Here is a 20,190-nt window from a genome sequence, read left to right as displayed (position 1 = left end):
GTTACTTTTATAACTGCTGAAGGAACTGAAGAAAAAAATAATCCCTACTTCTACATGTTAGATAAAAGGAATGGACAGTAAGGAGATTTGTGGGGTTTTTTTTCAATACAGTTGTTAAATGATTAAAATAAACTTAGAGATTCTGCAGTTAGAGAACTAATAGATTTTGATTTTTTAAAAATAGCTATCATTCATTTATTAAATGTAATTAAAATTACTTGTAAATGAACATACATGTGTCTGATGACATAAGTTCTGGGCTACTTACATACTATGCATCATGATGTCTGACAATTAGCCTCATCTTGCTTCCAGGAGTTTGAGTCTTTGAAGTGTTATGGAGGCCAAACCACGTAGAATCTTGATGTCTTACGAAGAATATTGATGAGCTGGTAGTGAAGAATTTGATTCAGCAGCTTACTTTGTAAGCACTGCACATGAGACAGCAGCAACATCTGGGGCTGACTTCAGATGGCTTGTAGGTAGAAGCCTATATGCTCAGTTAAACACTTGATGACTTTTTACAGTAAAACTGTATCTTATGGAACTAATTTTCTGTAACCCTGTTATGTATCTGTAATTTTCAACTAGAAACTGTTGTTTCAGCTTTCCAGATACAAAAGTGCCTGCTGTACTGTTGCTGCTTCTCAACAACCAGCAGGTTTTTTCCCTCCCCTCAATGACAATTTGGAACAAACGAAACAGTTTCCCAGACCAGTAACAGTTGAGACAATCATTTTATGCAGCTAAATTTATTCTCAGAATAGATTACATTTAGATGTGGAGAAGTGGTCAACAGCAGGGAAAATTGTCCTTTTTGGTGTTAAGCAGGTGCTTTACTAAGACTGAGCTCTGCTAATAAACAGTAGGTTCCTTCTTTCCTACTGCTGTTAAATCAAACCTGCTTTTGCTGACTCCACAGCACAAGTTTTAGCAATATATTAATTAACCTGCCCAAGAAAGGAATAATGGGGTTAATGGTAATGCTGTAAAGGCTGAACCCACATTAGCTGTTGAAATAAGAAAGTTCTGTTTTCCAGGGGTGATTTACAAGCAAGTTTAGATCCCTAGTTAAATGATCTATGAAATGTGTGATAAAATTAAAAGCGATGTCAAACTCTTAGTGGCACAGAACTGGTGTGAGTGATTAGCTACTCCACAGCTTTTCTTCCTCCATCACAAAAGGGCTTATTATTTCAATAGGTGCAGGTGAGACTGCACATGAAGTATACAACTAGGAACTCATTTTACTGTGATGAAGGGAACCTGTGCCCTTCCATGCCATTTTTGTTACTCCTCTTGAACCGCCCTGTAGGTGGCCTCTGGAGCCTTGAATCTCCCACACCCCCTTGTGCCCCTTCAAATGAAATAGTTAAGTGCCTTAAATAAAACCTACAGCAAGCACTTCAGGTTTCAAAGGAAAGGCTTTTATCTGTTAGTTGTTGATTGTGAATATACATCTCCTTGCTTCTGCAAGGGAGTGCACTAATGACATGGCTGACATGATACTTACCTCTAACTTACTATTTGCATTGAAAAAAATTAAGAAATTAGCTTTGCTTTACATGATTTTTCTACCGACTTCAATAAAAATGCAACTACAAATAATTACAAAGCCTGCCTTTTTTTAGGCAACCTATAGTGTACAGAGTGGCGAATGTTACAAGAGCACGTCCAGTAAAGACAATACATGAACATAATAATGCAGGATATTTCAGTAAAAATAGAATAAATAAAATAAAAAATATTTTAAGCTGTATTTAACAGGTTAATTTAAAATATGGCATCAGACATACAAGGCATAGTGAACATGGCTGCCTGTCTACAGAATTACTGGGTATTATAAAAAAATGCATAGATAACTGAAGGGTCATAATGTCAACTAAAACAGTGGCAGTTGCTCACACTCCCCCCCCCCCGCCTCGTTTTGGCCATGGTAAAAGGAGTGTCTTAATATATTGTTTAAGAAAAGATACATGGCATTGCAATACTAGGCTCTGATTCTGCAAACACCTGTGTGTATATTTAATCTTTTGGAGAATAAGGAGCTCTACTGAAGCAAAAAGGCCACATATAGTCAGACCATTAAGGACAGTACTTAAATATTTGCAAAATCAATGTTTTGTTAACAGACACAAAACTCTTAAAACACACATTGGCAAGTGACCCGTGGCTTTTCCAATACCTTTCTCTCTTCTCCTCAGCTCCCCTGCAATTGCACGCTTTGCTAGTGAAAGCCAACTAGATGTTCACAGCCTGGACAACACCTATGCAGGAGAACCTTTACATTGCTGTTTGCCAAGCGTTGGTTTAGTTTAAAGACAGCCCGGACCGCTCTTGGGGCAAACCCCCACTGTGCAGCTGCAGCTACAAAATTAATTACACTGTTTAAAATTCACTGTTGTAGAACAGTTGCAAATCCCCAACCCTGGCATTTCCATCTGGAACTTTAAAAAGACGCTGTCAAAGTATTTTCTGTAATTTAAAATAAGGTCAAGTTTGAATCACTAGCATGATGACAAATAAGGGAACTTTTCTCTCTCAAATGCACGATCCTCCCTAAAGGTACCTTGTTGGGCACCACATTCTGAGCGCAGCGGTGGCAGGAGGTGAGCTCTGGCACAGCGCCTTAGCAGATGCCGCTGGGGCCAACGCTAGAAGCTCTACGAGCATGGAGGCAAGCTGCCACCCCCGTGCCTTGAGACCTGGCCTCAGGGTCAGTTGAAACCCTCAGTACTGTTTGCTAGAAGGGGCTAAAAGAGCCTCCGATTCTTCCTTGCCTGCTTGGTGCAGGCAGCTTCTCCTCCAGCTGCACAAGCAATGGAGCCCTGGGAGGGGAAACAATTGCTTCAGTGCCTGGGATGCAGAATCGCAGCCGTAAAGAGATTTGAGATGAGTGGAGGATCAGCTCTTCAGAGGGTATTCTAGAGAGCTAAATTTAACTACAGTAGCTGCATAGCTCGCTGACACCTGACACTCGCTCATACATCACACCGAGTTTAATGATTTTTCGGCATTTTTCAATGCAGAAATTTCTTGAATCATCATTCTTTTCCTCTAAGTTGCTTTGCCCAGGTGTTGCCATTAATTTCTTTAAACAAGGAAATAAAAAGAAAAGTTTTGTTTATAACAGCCTCTTGCACAGCAAAATGAGAGTTCTTGTAATACCAACCTTGCCATTGTTCTTTTAAAATTACAGTGTGACCAGATTTGCAGACTTGGAAGACAGTTACAGTTTGGAACATACCTGTAAATGGAGGCAAAACGTTTTTAACACCAGTTAAATATCTCTCTAATGTTCCATTTCCAAAACTTGTACCAATCCTGCAGGTCTAGACAGAAGATGGCAAAGGGAGAGGGTCAAGACACATAACTGCATCTGAAAAAATTGCACCTCAAGCTAGTTAAGGGGCGATACGGGGCTGACTTCGTCAGGGTCTGCAGTAGTGTGTACATCAAAGCAATTAGATGAAGCCTTTGGAGCAAAAGCATTGACATCAAGTTGTACCACCTGAAGCGCTATCCTGTTAGAAAACAACTCTCTTACTTTGTCACAAGAGCATCAAAAGTAAAAGAAATCCCATGGAATTTTGTAAATAACAAGAAACACGATTTTTTTTTTTTTTGTGACATGTTAAGTGTTCAGCAACAAACTTAGGGCAAGGGGGAATTCTGCAACCAGTTGCTGAAGTGAACATTTTGTCAAATGCTTATATGGAAAAGGTGTGGAATATCTTGGTCTGTAAGTGTTGTAAGACAATAAAATTAGACTAGTTCTTTCTCACCCCGATTGGTTTGAGCCCTGCGTGAAACAAATGGTATTTTTAATGCATTAATGACAGATTTAGGAGAATAAATTTAACAGCTGACAGTTGCATTTGTATGTTTTAAAGCTGAAAAGCTTCAGTGGCTCATCCTGCAACTCAATTACTGAAAACACTTCTGGATTTTTCTGCATTGGCTTGGTATCAAACACGATTCTTCTCTAAGACCTTAATGTATAACCAGGAGATAAAATAATGATATACCGTGATTCAAAAGCATGTCAGGGAGATGTTAAAGTGGTTGCTAGACCGATGGCTGACAAACAATTTAAAACTAACAGGTGTAGTTCTGTAAAAAATAAAACTTGGTATTTAATCTACAGTTATTCAATGGTAGCTAATACTTGGTACCTACTCCAGTGTTGAAATCAGAGCAAAGTGCTGTAGGATTTACGATTGGTTTGTGACAAATCCAGCTCAAGACGGTAAAACTATCAACTCGGGCATCATTCACTCCAAGGACTTTAGCATGAGTTCACTGGGAGGGACGTGGCCACATTCTTTTTTGTGTGTGAGTTTAGGTAACGTTCATGTATTTACAATCAAACAGACCTTCCATTGCTCATGATGTAACTCACTGACAGCAAAAAAATTATTCATGCTTCTTTTCATATCACACGATGGTGGCAAGAACGAGAGAACATGCTTGTCTAACATTGTTTTGGTAAGGGTAGATTCTCTGAAGACAAGGCATCAGCAGTTTGAAATGGAAGGCCAGACATCATCAGTTCATTTTCCTTAGTGTAGCTACTGTCGTCTTCAGTTAAATGTTGCGAGAATCTTCTCTCTCACACAGCTATGGCATCTCAGTGACCGGACGTTTCTGTTTCAAAGTGTCAATGAGGGACAACACTCCTCTTTTTACGTTAGTTGTAACTCTTCTTGTCACCGAGTCTGCAGGAGGTGGGGGCGGTCGAACTTTCTGCGAAGGAGGTCTGGCTACTAAGCACTTCTGATACCGTAACTGCAACAAAGCAAAAGCATTCTGCAATCCTTACTGTATCCAGTACTTTCACAGAGCACTTTAAATATGCTTTCTCATGAAATAGAGTCAAACCTTCATTTTGGCCGTGACATACAGCCCAACTGAAGTTAATGGGACATTGGTCTGTTAAATCTGTGGGCAGAAACTGTTCATTAGCACACGATGGATACTAAATCATACAAACAGCCCTTTGAAAATGGAAAAATAAGTTTTCTGCGTTCAGCTATTCTTGAACAAGGATTATTTTCACTACATGGCCACTGTGTTGTATAACAGAACTCAGTGCAAAATGTTTTTCCAGCATTAGGTAACTTGTGCAGCGGAAGAAAAGATATCTAACTTACACAGATGTTGCAGAGGTTAGGAGGGAAGATGATTAAAGGGGCACTGTTCACTAAATTGACATTTCAAACTTAAAAATGTTTGGATTTTAACTGATTAAATGTATCGGAATCCAAATTCCTATTTTTATCTCTTCATTCTTTTTCTGTCTTGAAATTAATATAATTGCAAATTTGGAAAGACAATTATTTATGGAGGAGGTGAAAAACCCAAGTGCTACTAGGTGCCTTTGAAGAAGCTCACTTACCATACAAGCAGCCTGAACAGCTTCTGATACGTTGCCTGCATTTGGTTCACACCAAAAAACGTGGCACTCAAAATGCTGGTTGCCTGTATCCATAATGAAGGCGAATGTGTGAACGTCCTTGCCTACTCCCATGAAGGACAGGAACCGCACACGACACTCCACCATGATTTCCTCTTCATTCTGGTTATGAATCAAATGATTGATCATTACTACTGGATATTCTGTGGAACTTTACTTTCAAGCATAAGTTGATTAAAAGGGGGAAACTGATGCAGTATTGTGGAATTCCTTTTTATCTATCTGCACATATCCTGCGTGCTCAGGCCTGGGCTGGATCTCCCCTGCTAGGCTATCGCCAGAAGGCCAAGGCTTTGAGCGTCAGCCCTGAACATATTGTGCATTTCAAGTACTGCTTGTTTTTTGAGGAAATGTATGGCTATTATGACTCCAAAGAATACTGCCCTGTCAGTGCTGTGTTAGAGATGTTTGTTTAAGACCTCATCAGAAGACTTATATAAAAGATACTCTTTGAAAGTTTCATTGTATTAATCTCTACGGAAGATGCTCTACAAAAAGGACAGTGATGTGAAACACAGATTTTAATACTACTCTTGGCTTACGTACCAAGAATAAAGTAAATACAGTTTAGAATTTAGGATTGCTACTTAGGGCTTAACCTACAACATTTTAGACTCAAAATTCCTAGAAAATTTGTTGTAAGTGTCTAATTTTTAATTTGTTTTAAGTATCTAATGAATACTTAATTTATATTTCCAAGAATATGCTTGGAATGGTAAATAAAGCTGAAGCTGATACAAGCAGAAACAGCCTCTACAGATTCACAGCCCTGGAAAGAAATAAAATGCAAGATAAGCAAATGAATTCTAGTACAAATGAATGCTTTCTACTAGTGTTTATGTGTTCCTGGTTTTCAGCATTCATGTTATGTTCTAAAAAAAGACAGTCTGCCTTACTTTTTCATTGATGACTGTGACAGTAGCATCAGCAACATTCATGGTAACTGGCATCCAGTCTTCTTTGCTAGAGGAAGCCATTAGACTTTCAATGGCACTATTCAGAGTGTCCATTCCTAAAATAGAAGAAAATGCAATAATGAAAAATACATACATAAGCAAACAATAACACGATACTTATTTGCACATAATAGTACAGAAAACATAGGTTTTGACTCCTTATTAAAATTAATTTGATGATTGAAGGAGGGGTTGTGAAGTTGTTTTTCTTCAACTGCAGAAACAAAACAGGTGCCTCAATTAGAAAACAGGATCACATCTTGTTTAGCTGCTGCACCGCTGCTGTTCTCTAGGGCCTTTCTCATTAGTAGCAGAGCTCATAGTTATAGAAAGCAGTAGAAAGGAACTCCGCCTTTCTAGCAGCTCCCAAAATACTCTGGTTGCAAAACACATGTTCAAATGAGACCCTGAATACTAGATGTCTTCAGGCCATACCCTTCGAAAACCATGCATTTACGCTTGGCTAGCAGAGTCCAGACCTTAGAGTTTGCGCCAAGTATTTTGGAAGTCACATAAGAATAAGTGTTACATACCCACAGGTTTAGCTACAGGCAGCATGCCCAGGTACTGGACGTGGAACTTCTGTACAAGTTCTGTCTTTGGTGTTGGGAAATCTACTGCATGGGAACAAAAATCAATTTCAAGCATTCGCAGCAGGGAAAACCACTTTTTTTTCATCAATAACATAAAACAGTTTACCCAGTAATTGTATTCTGAAGGTATTGTATTAAAACAAATTTTCACTCCCTCTGACAAGAACAATGCTTAGTAATTTTTAAAGGAATTAGGAATAACTGCATTATCTAATTCTTGATCTAAGCTAAGAATAAGGTCATGTTATCTTGCTGTTACATTAAAACCCAGAAAATACAGAGGAATGTGTGTCTCAGACATACAGACCAAAGTTTCACTGCATAACTATGTAAAATCTCAAATCTGTTTTTAATACCATCCCTGCTAAAGTGTTAAACACAGTCTACGAGTAATGAGTACTACTGTCCAAGCAGACAATTACACAAGTTGATGTATGGATTAGGAGTAAGATACTCATCATAAACTGGTGGATCTAGAAGCATGTAATTTCCTGTAAAGCTAACACAGAGTATGTTTGTTCTTCTGGAATACCTTCAAAATAGCAACTATGAAGCTATGACTAATAAAGACATGCAAAAGCAACTTTCTTTTACCATGCTGTAGTACAGTGTGCTAAAGCCCCTTAAGTCGGCTAACAATCCACTTGCACCTCTTGCCTTGGAAGTTACTAAAATTGATGCTAGGTGGAGTCCTCCTACAGCTCCCCTGAATCCAAGGGATCACCTGGAGTATATTCTGTTTTTAAGGAAGATTTGGCCAATTTGTGCAGTCTCAAGTCATGAGGTATTTTGATGTGAACGAGACAACACGTGCAAGTAGCCACAAATAAGTAAGACTGCAATTGCAAAATCTGTATTTCAAAACAAATGAGGAAATGCACAAGTTGACATAACTGAGCAACGGTCAACACACCCAATAAAAATGTAATCCAGTAGCAAAGTACAGTCAGATACAGTAATTAAAAGACAGGATTACACTCCTGACCTCTCCACCCAACATGCTTCAGTTTGGTCAAAAGCAGAATCAGAAACGACACAGTACCTTGCAGAGGAACATCAAGGGTGACATTTGTCCTCTCTTGCAATGAGCTGCAAGCCATAGCTTTAGCATTCTTCCGTTCAGCCATAATCTGAAGATGATAGTGATAGTACAACATTTGTTTAAAAAACTATAGTACAGTAGCAACTACAAGTATAAATTTACACCTATTACAACCCCAGTTTCTGAAATCTGAAATAAGTCAGAAGCTACATGACCAAACAGGTTATTCTTTTTAAATAACAATTTTAATTGTCCTCCAGTTTATTAACCATTCCTTTAATTATATAAAGAAATTAAGTGGTGTCCAACTCTAGGTAAAAGACAGATGGAGAAGGAAGAAAACTACCCATTTTTATCAATAGCACAATTGCTGTGAGGAGTAATACAGCAAGAAATATAAATATTTAACACACAGAGAAAAGTGTTCATTATTCATGTTCCTCTCTGATCTATCTTCTGCTGTGTATATTTTTTCCTCCACTTTAATGTTTCTTCTGGAATTAAAAAACCCATACAAAATACAACCTGTTCTTCCCCCAAAACATATAACGTTAGCAAAAGAGGGGAAAAAACCCCCACCACACCCCAACCACTTCAAAATAACCACTTTGGATGATTATTCCCTACAAATATATGACTGAGAAGGGACCCCGGGAAGCTGATGGAGGTTTTCCAAAGCTCATATATGAAGTATTGCTATCTGCTGCTTTACACTATGACTGCTAATTGTAATTAAGCTATAAATATAACTAGTGTTCGAGCAGATGACAATTGGTCTGAAGATGCTTCTAGCAAATGTCTCTCTTTTTTTTTTTTTTTTTAGTATTTTGAAAGTATTTTATGTTACAGGGACACATAATATTCCCCCCTGCAGATGAAGTGCGATACACACTAGCTTAGGAAGAAGCCCTGACTCAGTAAAGACGTCCAGTGTGTCCATTAGCACATGCCAAGTGCTTCCCTGAATCAGGATTACATCTATTGCTGAATTAGAAAGGAACATGCTCTACTTATCAACACCATCCTGTTTTATTGTGTTACTATTAACTATGGTTTTAAATGCTTAGTTGCTCCTTCCCCAAAATTAACGCCAGGAGTTTCATGGCACAGTTACATATGCGACAGCTCTGCTGCCTTTCTGATGGCCCTGTGGGGCATACAGCACTGTAGCTACCATGGCAGCTACTTGATGTTGACCTTACTGGATGAAAGCAGCTGTGGTAGGGCCTGTGTAGCATATTTTTCCCCGCTGGACTTGCTGGAAACATCTGTGAGAATTGCGAGTTGGAGGAGAAAGCTGAGGGACGTACCAGGTCTAGGCTTCTCCAGTCAGACGCTTGGTGTCAAACCTCACCAAGCACAGCCTGCAGCTCCGGGGCCAGCCTGAGCAGCTCCCCGAGTCCTGCCACCGGTACTCCCGCAGGCACCCGAGCCCGACAGACCTGCCCGGCTTCGCACAGTTGCTGGGCTGTGTTCTGCCTCTGCCTCAGGCAAAACTCTGCTGCCCAGAAGGTTACAGTAACGCACACCGTGTCAATGCTCACGCTGTTTGCGTGAAACATTGCAACTTCAGTAGCCACGGCTGCGGCGTTGCAAAAATGAAAAATGTTTAGACTACACAACTGGCTACAGAGGGAAATTTGACATCACTGATTCCATTCACTAACACGAAGGCAAAATGTAAAAAGCAAATGACAGGCATATAGTAAATCAGCAGAATTTTAAAACCTGAAGATTTCCTAACTAGCTTTTCTAGAAGAGCTGTGACTCACGAGGAGGGAAAAGTTACACAAGGATAACCGATAAGGTTATTCATCCCCACAGCCCACTTTTCCTGTGGTACAAACCAACAGTCTTAAGGAAAACCAAAATAAGCAGCATAATATTTTTAAAAAGTGGGATGCAGCCTCCAATCCACCATAGCTCAATAAAAGAATGAAAAAGAGTTCCAAGTAGATTGGTTTAACTGCCTCTCTATAAAGCATTTCAATCACATTTGCCTGATGTAAAGGATGTATTGCCTTGCTACTGCTGCATGAAATGACCATACAGAGGACACTCATGAACTGATCATGCAAGAAAACCAAAATTAATAACCAGGGTATGGTGGCAAATCTGGAAGGTAAAACAACTGAAAAGAACAGTCCTCTCTAGTACTAAAGACAATGCTACCACAAGCAGGAACTAAGATCCTTCAGTATTTGTAACTAGAGTAGCTTAAACCCCCTCTTCTCCCTGATTTTTTTTTTTTTAAATGAGCAGAGTAACGTTAGCAACTATTTTCCTGTCTGTCCTGCAGGATAATACCATTGAATAATAGCATTTAAACAAGGTCCGATTTATTTACGGAGTTTAACGTCACCATTTATTATTAATTGAAGCTGTGTGTTCTTTTTCCATTTTGAACTCGTAGCTTCTTTATTATTCAGGAAAACCTCCAGTCTCTATACACTCCTGTCAAATCAAAAGCACGTCTCATCCTCCTCAAATCTAAATGCTCACCTTCCCGTTACTCCCATCCATTCACATCCTTTCCTTTACAAATTCTCTACACTATTTCTCATTGCCAGTGATATAAACTAAACTAACACTGCGCATGGTTGCTGATTGTGTGCATTAGGCTCAGGGACCTCTAAACAGATGAATGCATCTGACTTTAAATCCACTTACCTTTGAGCAGATTTCATGTAAACTCGTGGCAATGGCTTTTGCAGGTGTGTCACATCGAAACACATGACATTTCAGAATTCTTGTGTCTTTGTCTCTTGCCACATAAGCAAAGTCTCTGTGTAAACAAAATGAATTGACAGATTAGAACCAAGCAAAATTAATTAAGGCATTAGAATCAGCAGTATCTCCAAAACAGCAAGTCCTACTTCTATTTAACATGTATGTGTTTTGGCTGTCAAAGAATAAAACACGTGCCTTCGACAAAGCAGATCTACAAATGTAATAAACTGCATACCCATGAAACACATATCTAAAGTTTGGTGCTTAATCTATATAATTAATGAGCTCATTACAGTTTCCTAACCCTGGCAACTTACTGACTATACAACCCGTAATTCCAACTGTAATTGGTAAAATTTACTCAATATTTTATTGAAGATGAAGTGGGGAAAGAATTACAGATTAAGACAGAAAACCCATGCAGCTCTCAAATGCTAAAAAAAGCTGAGAAACAGCATACAAGATTATAGTTAGAGAAAAATCGTATTTCAAAGGACTGTATAAAGAGTTTAAAATACACAGATAGTAATTAGAGATCTGGTTGCATAAGGTAGATGTGAACCTGCTGAGCTTTGTTCACACTAATTGGCCTAAATTTCTGACCTTATTTTTTCAAAAGTTAAATAAAGCTACCCTACAAAAGACATTTTTGTACCATTCTGGCTAGTCACCACAACATAGTATAGCTTTCTAGTATGGGTGATGGAAATGCCAGGATTACGTTTATTTGTTCTCAGGCTGTTTAAGATCTGGAGCTCTTCTGAAAAAGTCAAAATGGGCGCATGGTGTAAAGAAGCATCAGAATTTGGATACATCCCAATGTTTTGGATACCAAGTTAAGGAGTGCCCCTGCTCACAGAGCCCATCACCATGGTCCCCTAGAGTTAATTTGCCTTCATGACCCTCTTGGGACAAAGACATCCATTAACCCGTTCACAGGTGGGAACCTGAAGCTGGTTCTGCAGCAGGAAAGGTGTGCAAGGATGGAAACTAGGCAAAGCCAGGCTTCTTCCCGACTCAGCTATCTTCTTGCTGTACGAGACTCTGCACTCGTTTGTCTTGCACCTCTGCCCTTTCATGTCCTCTGAGCAACCACAGCCCAGTCCTACTTCAAGACCCTCCGGCTATCTGCAGATTTCTCTGGGACTTTGCATCCCTAGCAGGGCGATGATGAGTAGCTAACTAACTAGAGTTAGACCAAGCAAGGGAAGCTGGAGCGCCCAACAGCCTCTTATGCCTGAAGTCTCTTTCCAGTGCCTTTCCTCTTTACATGTAACTAATTACCAGCAAGATCCCAACTGAAGAAGAGATAGGAGGGATATTCTAGGTAGACAAAAACCCATGTTGTCCCTCCCCTCCTATAAACCACAGGTTTTATATACAGAAATACTTCAGTTTATATTAAAGTCTGTAAATATCCCGAGCAGGGTTTAATGTAGCATGGATTGCCAATTTCTTCGTTCACTGTAGAAGCCCAGTGAATTGAAGAGTTTTGTACTGAAGTTATCCAGGGAGAACCAGAGACCGTGACAGATGGATAGCTGGACTTCCAGCTCTGCACGAGATACGAATGTTGTCCTGCAGTTAAGTACCTCACCTGTGTCTAATTCAGCAGCACTAGATTTTGTCACGAATGAGTCCTGGCAATGAAAGGGGCACTTGCCCACAGCCTGGGCTGCTCAGTGACAGGCACGGGTTGCTCCTCTGTGTAACTGCCTTGCAACCTGATGCCTGATAAATAATACTTAAAAAAACCCCACAAAACAGCTGAGACTTGGAAACAATTCCACATGGCAGAACTGAGCAGAAACACAGTGGAGCTGGAGGGACCTCTCCATATACAGGCACCGCAGAGACAGGAGGCAGCAGGGCAGCACGTGGAGCGTGTTGCCACCTGAACCCTTCCTGCGCTGGGAACGCAGCCCACAGGCTGCTTCGGCTGTTGTGGGCTCCAGCACTGCCCTCACATGCGACGCAGGCACCCTGGGGGGGGACAGTGTTTCACCCGATTGCTTGTGACTTGTGGGGGGAGGAAATCACAAAGATAGCACCTTCCTGGATTATTGCTATTACAGAAGATGCCCTGAGGTTTCCTAGCTCCAGCCTGACCGCCCAAGCACCTTGGCCACAATCTTTAAGAGCCTTTCTGCAAGTTCACAGAGATGCTGAGTTCCAGCTGGAATCTTGTTCCTGGAAAAAAGCTGATGCTTCTTGGCTCATCTGTACATGTACCAAGCCTTGCTTTACAAGCGTTTCCTCCTAGCTTAATGCTTCAAAAGCAAATTGAAGAGTCCTAGCTGTACTCTAGTAATAAGACTAAGAGAAGGGGGTATGGCTCAGCTATGGCCTAGGAAAAATTAGCAGCTACGGTGCGAAAAATGAAAGCAAGCACCACATGAAAAACCTTTGAAATTTCTGCCTTTTGAAGTAAGCTTTCAACATTACTGATGCTCCTGAAAGATCTGCAGAGCAGGTATTTGGAAATGCACAGGCTCACAAAATCCCACATACAATATCCTGAGCTATGAAAAGACCGTCCCTGGTTTGAGAGCTGTTAAGTGAGGAATTTGCAGACATCCTAAGCATTTGGGATTTTTGTTTTCTATGTGTTTGGCTTTAGCTACCATCCTTCAAATGCCCTAAGTTTCAGACTTCATTTTTTTGACTCCAAATACCTTCCCTTACAAATATTTTAACTGCAGTACAAAAACACTGTTCACTTAACAGACACTATTCTATTCTTTCAGAGTGCAGACGTAACAGCTGAAACCTGCGTTCGCATTAACTTAAAATAACCTTGAAAGCCATCCATGTGACCATTACATGGCTATTTATTACCCTTTACAAGCATTTACCTCCAATCAATATTATTCCTTTGAGGACTTGTAAACAAGTGATTTATGCATTCTTTTACGAGATGATCCTAGGAGGAGCACCCTGTGTTGATTTGCCAAGTTGCCTGAACTGTGCAGAAGCCTGTTTGAATAAATGGAAATCTGCACAGCCCTAGGAGCACTGTACAATACCAGAATTTCCAATTATAAGGCCACCACCTTCAAGGAGTTGCACACAGAAGATAACTTCCCCCTTCTGTTAGCCATACACCTACCTGTAAGAACCTTCTTCTGTTGTAAATAAAAACTGACATGGGACAGAACTACCAAAGCAAGTCATCTGGGCTTGGAGGACAGAACACATTGCCAAGCAAAACCCATTTGTAACAGCCCAATAAACTGTGGTCCAACCTTTGATCGGTAGGTCTGGCAATGCCCTGGCACACTGCAACTGCCCCAGGGAACTGCTGTGCTTTGCTGTAGGAGACATGTCAGAAAGGGCACCTCCACTGCACTGCCAAGTCCCTGATGCATGGACAACCCCTGTGGCCACATTAAATCTCACCCTGCAGAGAGTTTATCTGAGACCCAAGCTCAGCTGCAAGGACTTCCAGCCTTAAGGGAACCTGTAAGATAATACTAAATTCATTTAGTCAGCACATTAACTCCCAGTGGAGGTAGGACTCAAAGGACTGCGGACATAAAAATGAGCCAAACAATTAAAACTGTGTTACCACAGATAAATTCTGTCAGGATCAAAGATTTTGGTTATAAAAGAACACAACTCATAATTATGCCCCATTAAGTGGGAAACACCTTAGATGAGAGTATTTTCAACAACATTTTAAAGGCAGAGAGTGGACTGGGGGCAGACTGCTGAGTCTCATTTCTCTCACAAGCATAAATTTGCTTTTCTGATCAAAGGACACCAATGTGGAGGGCAGTGCTGACCTTTAATGAGCTTGTATGCTTTTCAGCAAGAACATTTCTCTGTTCTGGACGGCTAATGACAGCCAAATGAATGAGCCACCAGGCAGAGCCCAGCTCAGTACCCTCTCTGAATGGCAAGCCCTGCAGTGAGGGCAGGGAGGAGGAGTCTGATGAGTGTTATGGATGCAGTATCTGTAGTGGGACACTCCAGGTGACAAGGGGGCTCACCTGCCACTTTAGTCCTGCCACAAAAGTACTTGCAATCCTTTTGTCCCTGCAAGAGGAGGATGACAACAGTCCTGATGAGACAGACCTGCTCTGCACTTGTCAAAGGGTAGATACTGCCCATAAAGATGTTATTTTTAGTCAAACCAGAACGTGTTGATTTTCTGACGGAGCTGGTAGCGACCCTACATATATGCCACCTAACGCTTTCCTCCACAGACTGCTGCAGGACTTTTTTCTAATGGTTTGGAAGGGACCTCATCTATGCAGTGAGCAAGGACATCTTCAGCTAGACCAGGCTGCTCAGAGTCCCATCAAGCCTGATCTTGAATGTTTCCAGGGTTGGGGCATCTACCACCTCTCTCGGCAACCTGTGCCAGTGTTTCACAACCCTCATGGTGAAAAATTTCTTCCTCATAGCTAGTCTAAATCTACTCTTTTAGTTTAAAACCATTACCCCTCGTCCTGTTGCAACAGGCCCTGCTAAAATGTTTGTCCCCTTCTTTCTTACAAGCCCCCTTTAAGTACTGGAAGGCTGCAATAAGGTCTTCTGGGAGCCTTCTCTTCTCCAGGCTGAACAACCCCAACTCTCTCAGCCTGTCCTCCCAGGAGAGCTGTTCCACCCCTCTGATCATGTTTGTGGCCTCCTCTGGACCTGCTCCAACAGGTCCATGTCTTTCCTGTGCTGAGGGCTCCAGAGCTGGATGCAGGACTCCAGGTGGGGTCTCACCAGAGTGGAGTTGAGTGGCAGAATCACCTCCCTCGACCTGCTGGCCATGCTGCTTTGGATGCAGCCCAGAATATGGTTGGCCTTCTGGGCTGTGAGCACACCTTGCCAGCTCACGTCCAGCTTTTCATCCACCAGTACCCCCAAGTCCTTCTCAGCAGGGCTGCTCTCGATCCCTTTATCGCCCAGCCTGTATTGATACTCGAGGTTCTTCCTGAACACGTTGACACCTCAACTGTTTGCAGCATGTCTCTGGCGTGTGGCCTGGAAAGCCCCCGAGGCTGTGAGAAATGTCTCTTTGTCCCATGAAATTCCACTCGAGTTGAGTCACCTTGAGGAAGTGCCAGAAATGCCACTTCCCACCCACGGGGTGCTGATGGGTGCCAGGAAGGTGCTGCTGGGGGCACCTGGCCCACACCGCAGCTCAGCCAACACTGCCTCAGCCCTGCAGCAGTGCACATAAGGTTTCTGTCGAGCCTCTCCAGTGCTTGGTCCTGCAGCTTCTGTAAATATTTCTGCTTGTAATGGTATGCATTCATAAACAAGGCAGTATAGCACAATTACAGGAGAAAATGAAACACCAGCTAGTACATCAGTTTCAACTACTGAGAGCTAATAAAACCCTCACGGTGGTGTTTCAGACTCACACACCAGTGTGTCACTAAGTACCTGAACAGCTTGAACAAAATAAATCGGCTAATTACATGCTTGGATTGTGAATATGCATAAACCCTTAGATGATCAGGGCTTGCACTTGTAAGTCTGCCGAGACAGAGGAGGAAATCCGAGTTCTTCAAAACCTGTGGTAATGCATCACGTGCAACCCTGCCAGCACCATCTGTTTGTAAATCATCAATCAAAATTAGCACATGAACCATCCCTCTCCCTTCTGATGGTGCGCAAACAATAGTACCGATTTCATCAATTCATGAAGTCACCCAGATGCACAGGCGTTCCATGAGCGGTCCTCCATGGCAGCCCAGTAGCCAGGACCTGGAGATGGCGGTACAGGCTGGTGGCAGTCGGCTCCTCCAACACCAGTGGAAGCCTTGCGGCATTGCTTTGGGCATTTGTTGGGATAACAAAATCAGCCTCCATGCTCCCTCTTGGAGAAGAAAATTACAGCTTTGGGGATTCCTGATTACCTGCTCCCTGCAGCATCAGTAACAAAGTAAAACTTGGGAAAAGTTTTGTGTTTCCCTACACAGGAGAGAAGGCACCAGCTTCTCATTTGTCCAAAGCCTTGAATACCAAATAAGCCCAAAAGCTGTTCTCTCATTCTTCTTTCACTTTGGATCCCTTCTGGGTCACTTCATCGGTAAACCTTCAATCGATTGCATCTTATTTGAAGCTGATTAACATTTAAATGAGATTAATGTGCAATCAGCTCCTTTGATAATGAAGATGTGCCAAGTAACGTGTCTGCAATAGAAATTTATGGAAAAGGGCAGATGCCTCCTCTTACCATTCTCCTGTCTTTACAACTTGCTGAGAAAACAAGGGCAAGAAGAAAGCCTGTGGCTGGATACAGGGCTAGCACAGGGTTAACAGATCACACCTCATCCAGCTGGAGTCTCCTCTGTCTCAAAAGGGTGTGTGTGTGCACATGAAATCTGTGGGATTTGAGCCACACCTCCTGGTAAAACTCCCTTCCATGTCAGTGAGGAGAGTAGCAAGGTGTTTAGTGTGAGAATAATGTATTTCATTGCAGAAAACAGCTGTATATTCTTAAAACTTTACAACACAAGCATACCACTTCTGTTGCCACAGGATTATAGAGATGGGGTACTGCATAGCAGATTTTTCTGTTTTAATCATTTGTGCATGTACTACGTCATCTGCTAGTATTTTTCTGGCTATAGGAACTGGCTATAAATCAGTACTCTGGGAAAAAAGCTAGAAAAATCAGGAAATAGGTAAGAAAATTATTTTGCTCCATAAATGGGCTGAACAGTTAAAAATTCAGTACAAAATTTCTTCATTTTGAAAGAGTACAGGACTAGAGAGAAATATTTTAAAAAGCAATTTAGAAAAGTGCAAAGACAATGTAAGGTGCTAAGTAGAAAGGAATTTCATTTTTATTTGCTCTTTTACCCTCTTTAATTGGCAAATGTCTACAGTAATTGACAAAACCTTAGATAGCCCATACCTATTTAACACCTGGCTAAGCATCAGTTAGCTGCTCAACCCTGGATGAATATAATCACATTAAATGCAATTTATGCTAATGCTGTCCTGTTTGAGTAGCAGTCATAGCCATTTGCCACTATTAGGCTAAAGTCCTAGGAGACATCCCAATTAAGTACAGCCTGAAAGGGCAGAACATCCTCCATTACCTTCTCACTATAAACATACTTCTTCAAAGGAGTGTAGAAGAGCATTAACCCTTTTTTTTTTTGTTAAAAAACCACAGCTCCCTAGCCTTGGGAGTCTGAAATAAAATTTTTTACTCTTATCAATCAAAATTAAATTGCAGCTATTTCAAACAGCTATATTAAAATGATTCACATGCAGGAAAATGTAAATTGGTTTACAGATTTATGTTTTACAAATTGTAACAAGAATCCCTGAACCAGAAAATTATATCCTCTGGGCTTGGTTTAAAATTGATTGTAATTGATCCAGAATAGCCTACAGAAGATGACTGTTGATTCTACATACTGATGTGACCGTACAGACGTCTGCAAATGCGGGGTCACAGAGCACACACACTGCCAGGCTGCAGGGGAACCATCTCCTGAGCCTATAACCTTCAGGCTTCACCTTGCTCTTCTGCAAACAGCTGACCAGCAATTTGTGAAAGCAGGAAGAAAAAAGGGGAAAGCAGCCACCACTACGGCAAAGCTGGGTCAGGATGCACCCAGCGGGAGGCTGCCATTCAGTGGCGAGACATGAACGTCCATGGGAGCAGAGTAAAGGAGCAGAGAAGGAGAAAAGCAAGGAAAGCGAGAGGAGACACATGAGAAGAAAAGCAGATAAATATAACACCAACAAGACCATGCTCTGATGGGAGTTTTTCCGTGACACACAAATATTCTAGTATCACAAACAGGAGAGAATGAGGTGCAAAAAACCCTGCAGTAATACGGACGACAGAAATTACGGATCTTCTGGATTAATGCCTTAAATCCTTTACTGAGACTGCTGTTCACATAGGAGGAAGGGAAATGATTTATAGCGGAAATGAAATATGGGACTCTGTTCAGTTCACTCTTTTTATTAGGCTCACGTCAAGGAGTTTGCAAAGTTAGGGAGAATAACCCGAAGGTAAGAAACCAGAACTAGACAACACAAACAGCATTCACACAAACTGCAAAATCTGTTTGTAGAAGATTTACTAAGAACATTTCAACTTTCATTTCAGCTACTAGATATCAGACAGACACTGAATGAAACCACTGCTTCCCTTCCACACCCTCCAAAGGAAACCCACAGCCCCTTGTCCAGGTGACCATACCAACCACTTTGGAATCAAACCTTGCCGGCGAAGGAAGAAAAATAACTACTCCCACAAATCTTCTCCTTCCCATTTCCCACAGATAGTCATGGTGCATTTAGCCACGTGTACTCCTCTCTCCTCAGTGATGAGAGGTGGAAGGGATGTGGGAGAGAATGATCTTCCCTACGTTTCCGACAGTTGCTGGCAATCCTAAAAACATACGAAAGCCTTGCAATTTTTCCTCACTCCAAGAGCTCCACCCCACGGAGCTCCTGCACTTCTTCAGCTGCTTCCCAGCTACAACCCAGAATGGCAGTCTTGGCCACCACTACATTATCCCGGTCATTAATTTTTAACCCAAGTAGTTAAGACTTCCTCTCAAGTGCAGGCTTTTGGGAGACTTTTCTTATTCAGTTCTCACACAAGTTAAGAATGTGTTTTCCTTGCAGCAAAACACCAGTTCTGCATTTATGAAATTCTCTATTAGTCTGGCATTGACACAGCATAGCTTGTTTTTCTAATTAATGCATAAAGTTTGTATGGCAAATTATCCCCTGTTGAAAGGCTGTTTGCTTCATTCCTTGATAACGTCACTTGCTAAGTCTCAAGGAGGAGCTATGGCTACTTTGTGTGATACTTGGAGGCTTTAATCTGGCAGCCCTAAAAACACACAGCCTGCCGGGTTTGCTTTGATGTCTTATCATTGCCATGGTTCTGCACGCTTCCAAAATTTGTTAAAACCCTCACAGACCTGATAAGTCTGATAGCCAGCTCAGCCCTTCAGAGCCCAGAGCTTCCAAGCCTGAAAGCATTTGCATGACTTCCACTCCAGTTTCCTTCCTGTGGCCTGATCCTCAGGAAGCTGCAGAAGCCGTTCCCCGAGATGTGCTTCCCACTGCCTCCTTTTGCAGGGGAGGGGACAGGACTCCCACCAGCCTTGCCACTGCTGCGTCTGAGATGTTACGAATCGAGTCCCTTTCTACCACCAAGGGCTATATCCCACCCCTGCAAAGCACCAAAGGTTTACATAGATAGCGTCAACATCAAAGCACGACTCAATATCTAAGCTCGGCAGATCCATGAGCTGTGTTAACCTAGTGACAACAGTACAGATTGTACAGCTAAGATTTACATTCTATGTTGGTCCTCCTTCCCAGCCTCACCTCATGATCATATGGCTGAAATACTACCGTCAGGGCAAGGAGGACAGTCTATCACATATGCCGTGGTCACTACCA

The 20,190-nt window shown here is 41.7% G+C and overlaps 1 protein-coding gene across 3 annotated transcripts in view; it reads right to left on the bottom strand.

The window, feature by feature from the left end:
- Window positions 1–4,620: 4,620 nt before the first annotated feature.
- The window catches only part of APBB2 (amyloid beta precursor protein binding family B member 2), a gene marked incomplete at both ends in the record, with an annotated part of 124,465 nt that continues 108,895 nt past the window's right edge, over window positions 4,621–20,190 (bottom strand). For all 3 annotated transcript variants that reach the window (XM_081998871.1, XM_081998872.1, XM_081998873.1), the window contains 6 exons: window positions 4,621–4,788; window positions 5,399–5,578; window positions 6,373–6,488; window positions 6,966–7,049; window positions 8,068–8,155; window positions 10,738–10,852. In XM_081998871.1, coding sequence (XP_081854997.1) covers window positions 4,621–4,788; window positions 5,399–5,578; window positions 6,373–6,488; window positions 6,966–7,049; window positions 8,068–8,155; window positions 10,738–10,852 — 751 coding nt within the window. The remainder of the gene's footprint in view (window positions 4,789–5,398; window positions 5,579–6,372; window positions 6,489–6,965; window positions 7,050–8,067; window positions 8,156–10,737; window positions 10,853–20,190) is intronic.

This window comes from Phaethon aethereus (assembly GCF_964289735.1).
Source record: "Phaethon aethereus genome assembly, chromosome: 4".
In the NCBI taxonomy this organism is placed as follows: Eukaryota; Metazoa; Chordata; class Aves; order Phaethontiformes; family Phaethontidae; genus Phaethon; species Phaethon aethereus.
This window is presented reverse-complemented; position numbering and strand designations above follow the sequence as displayed.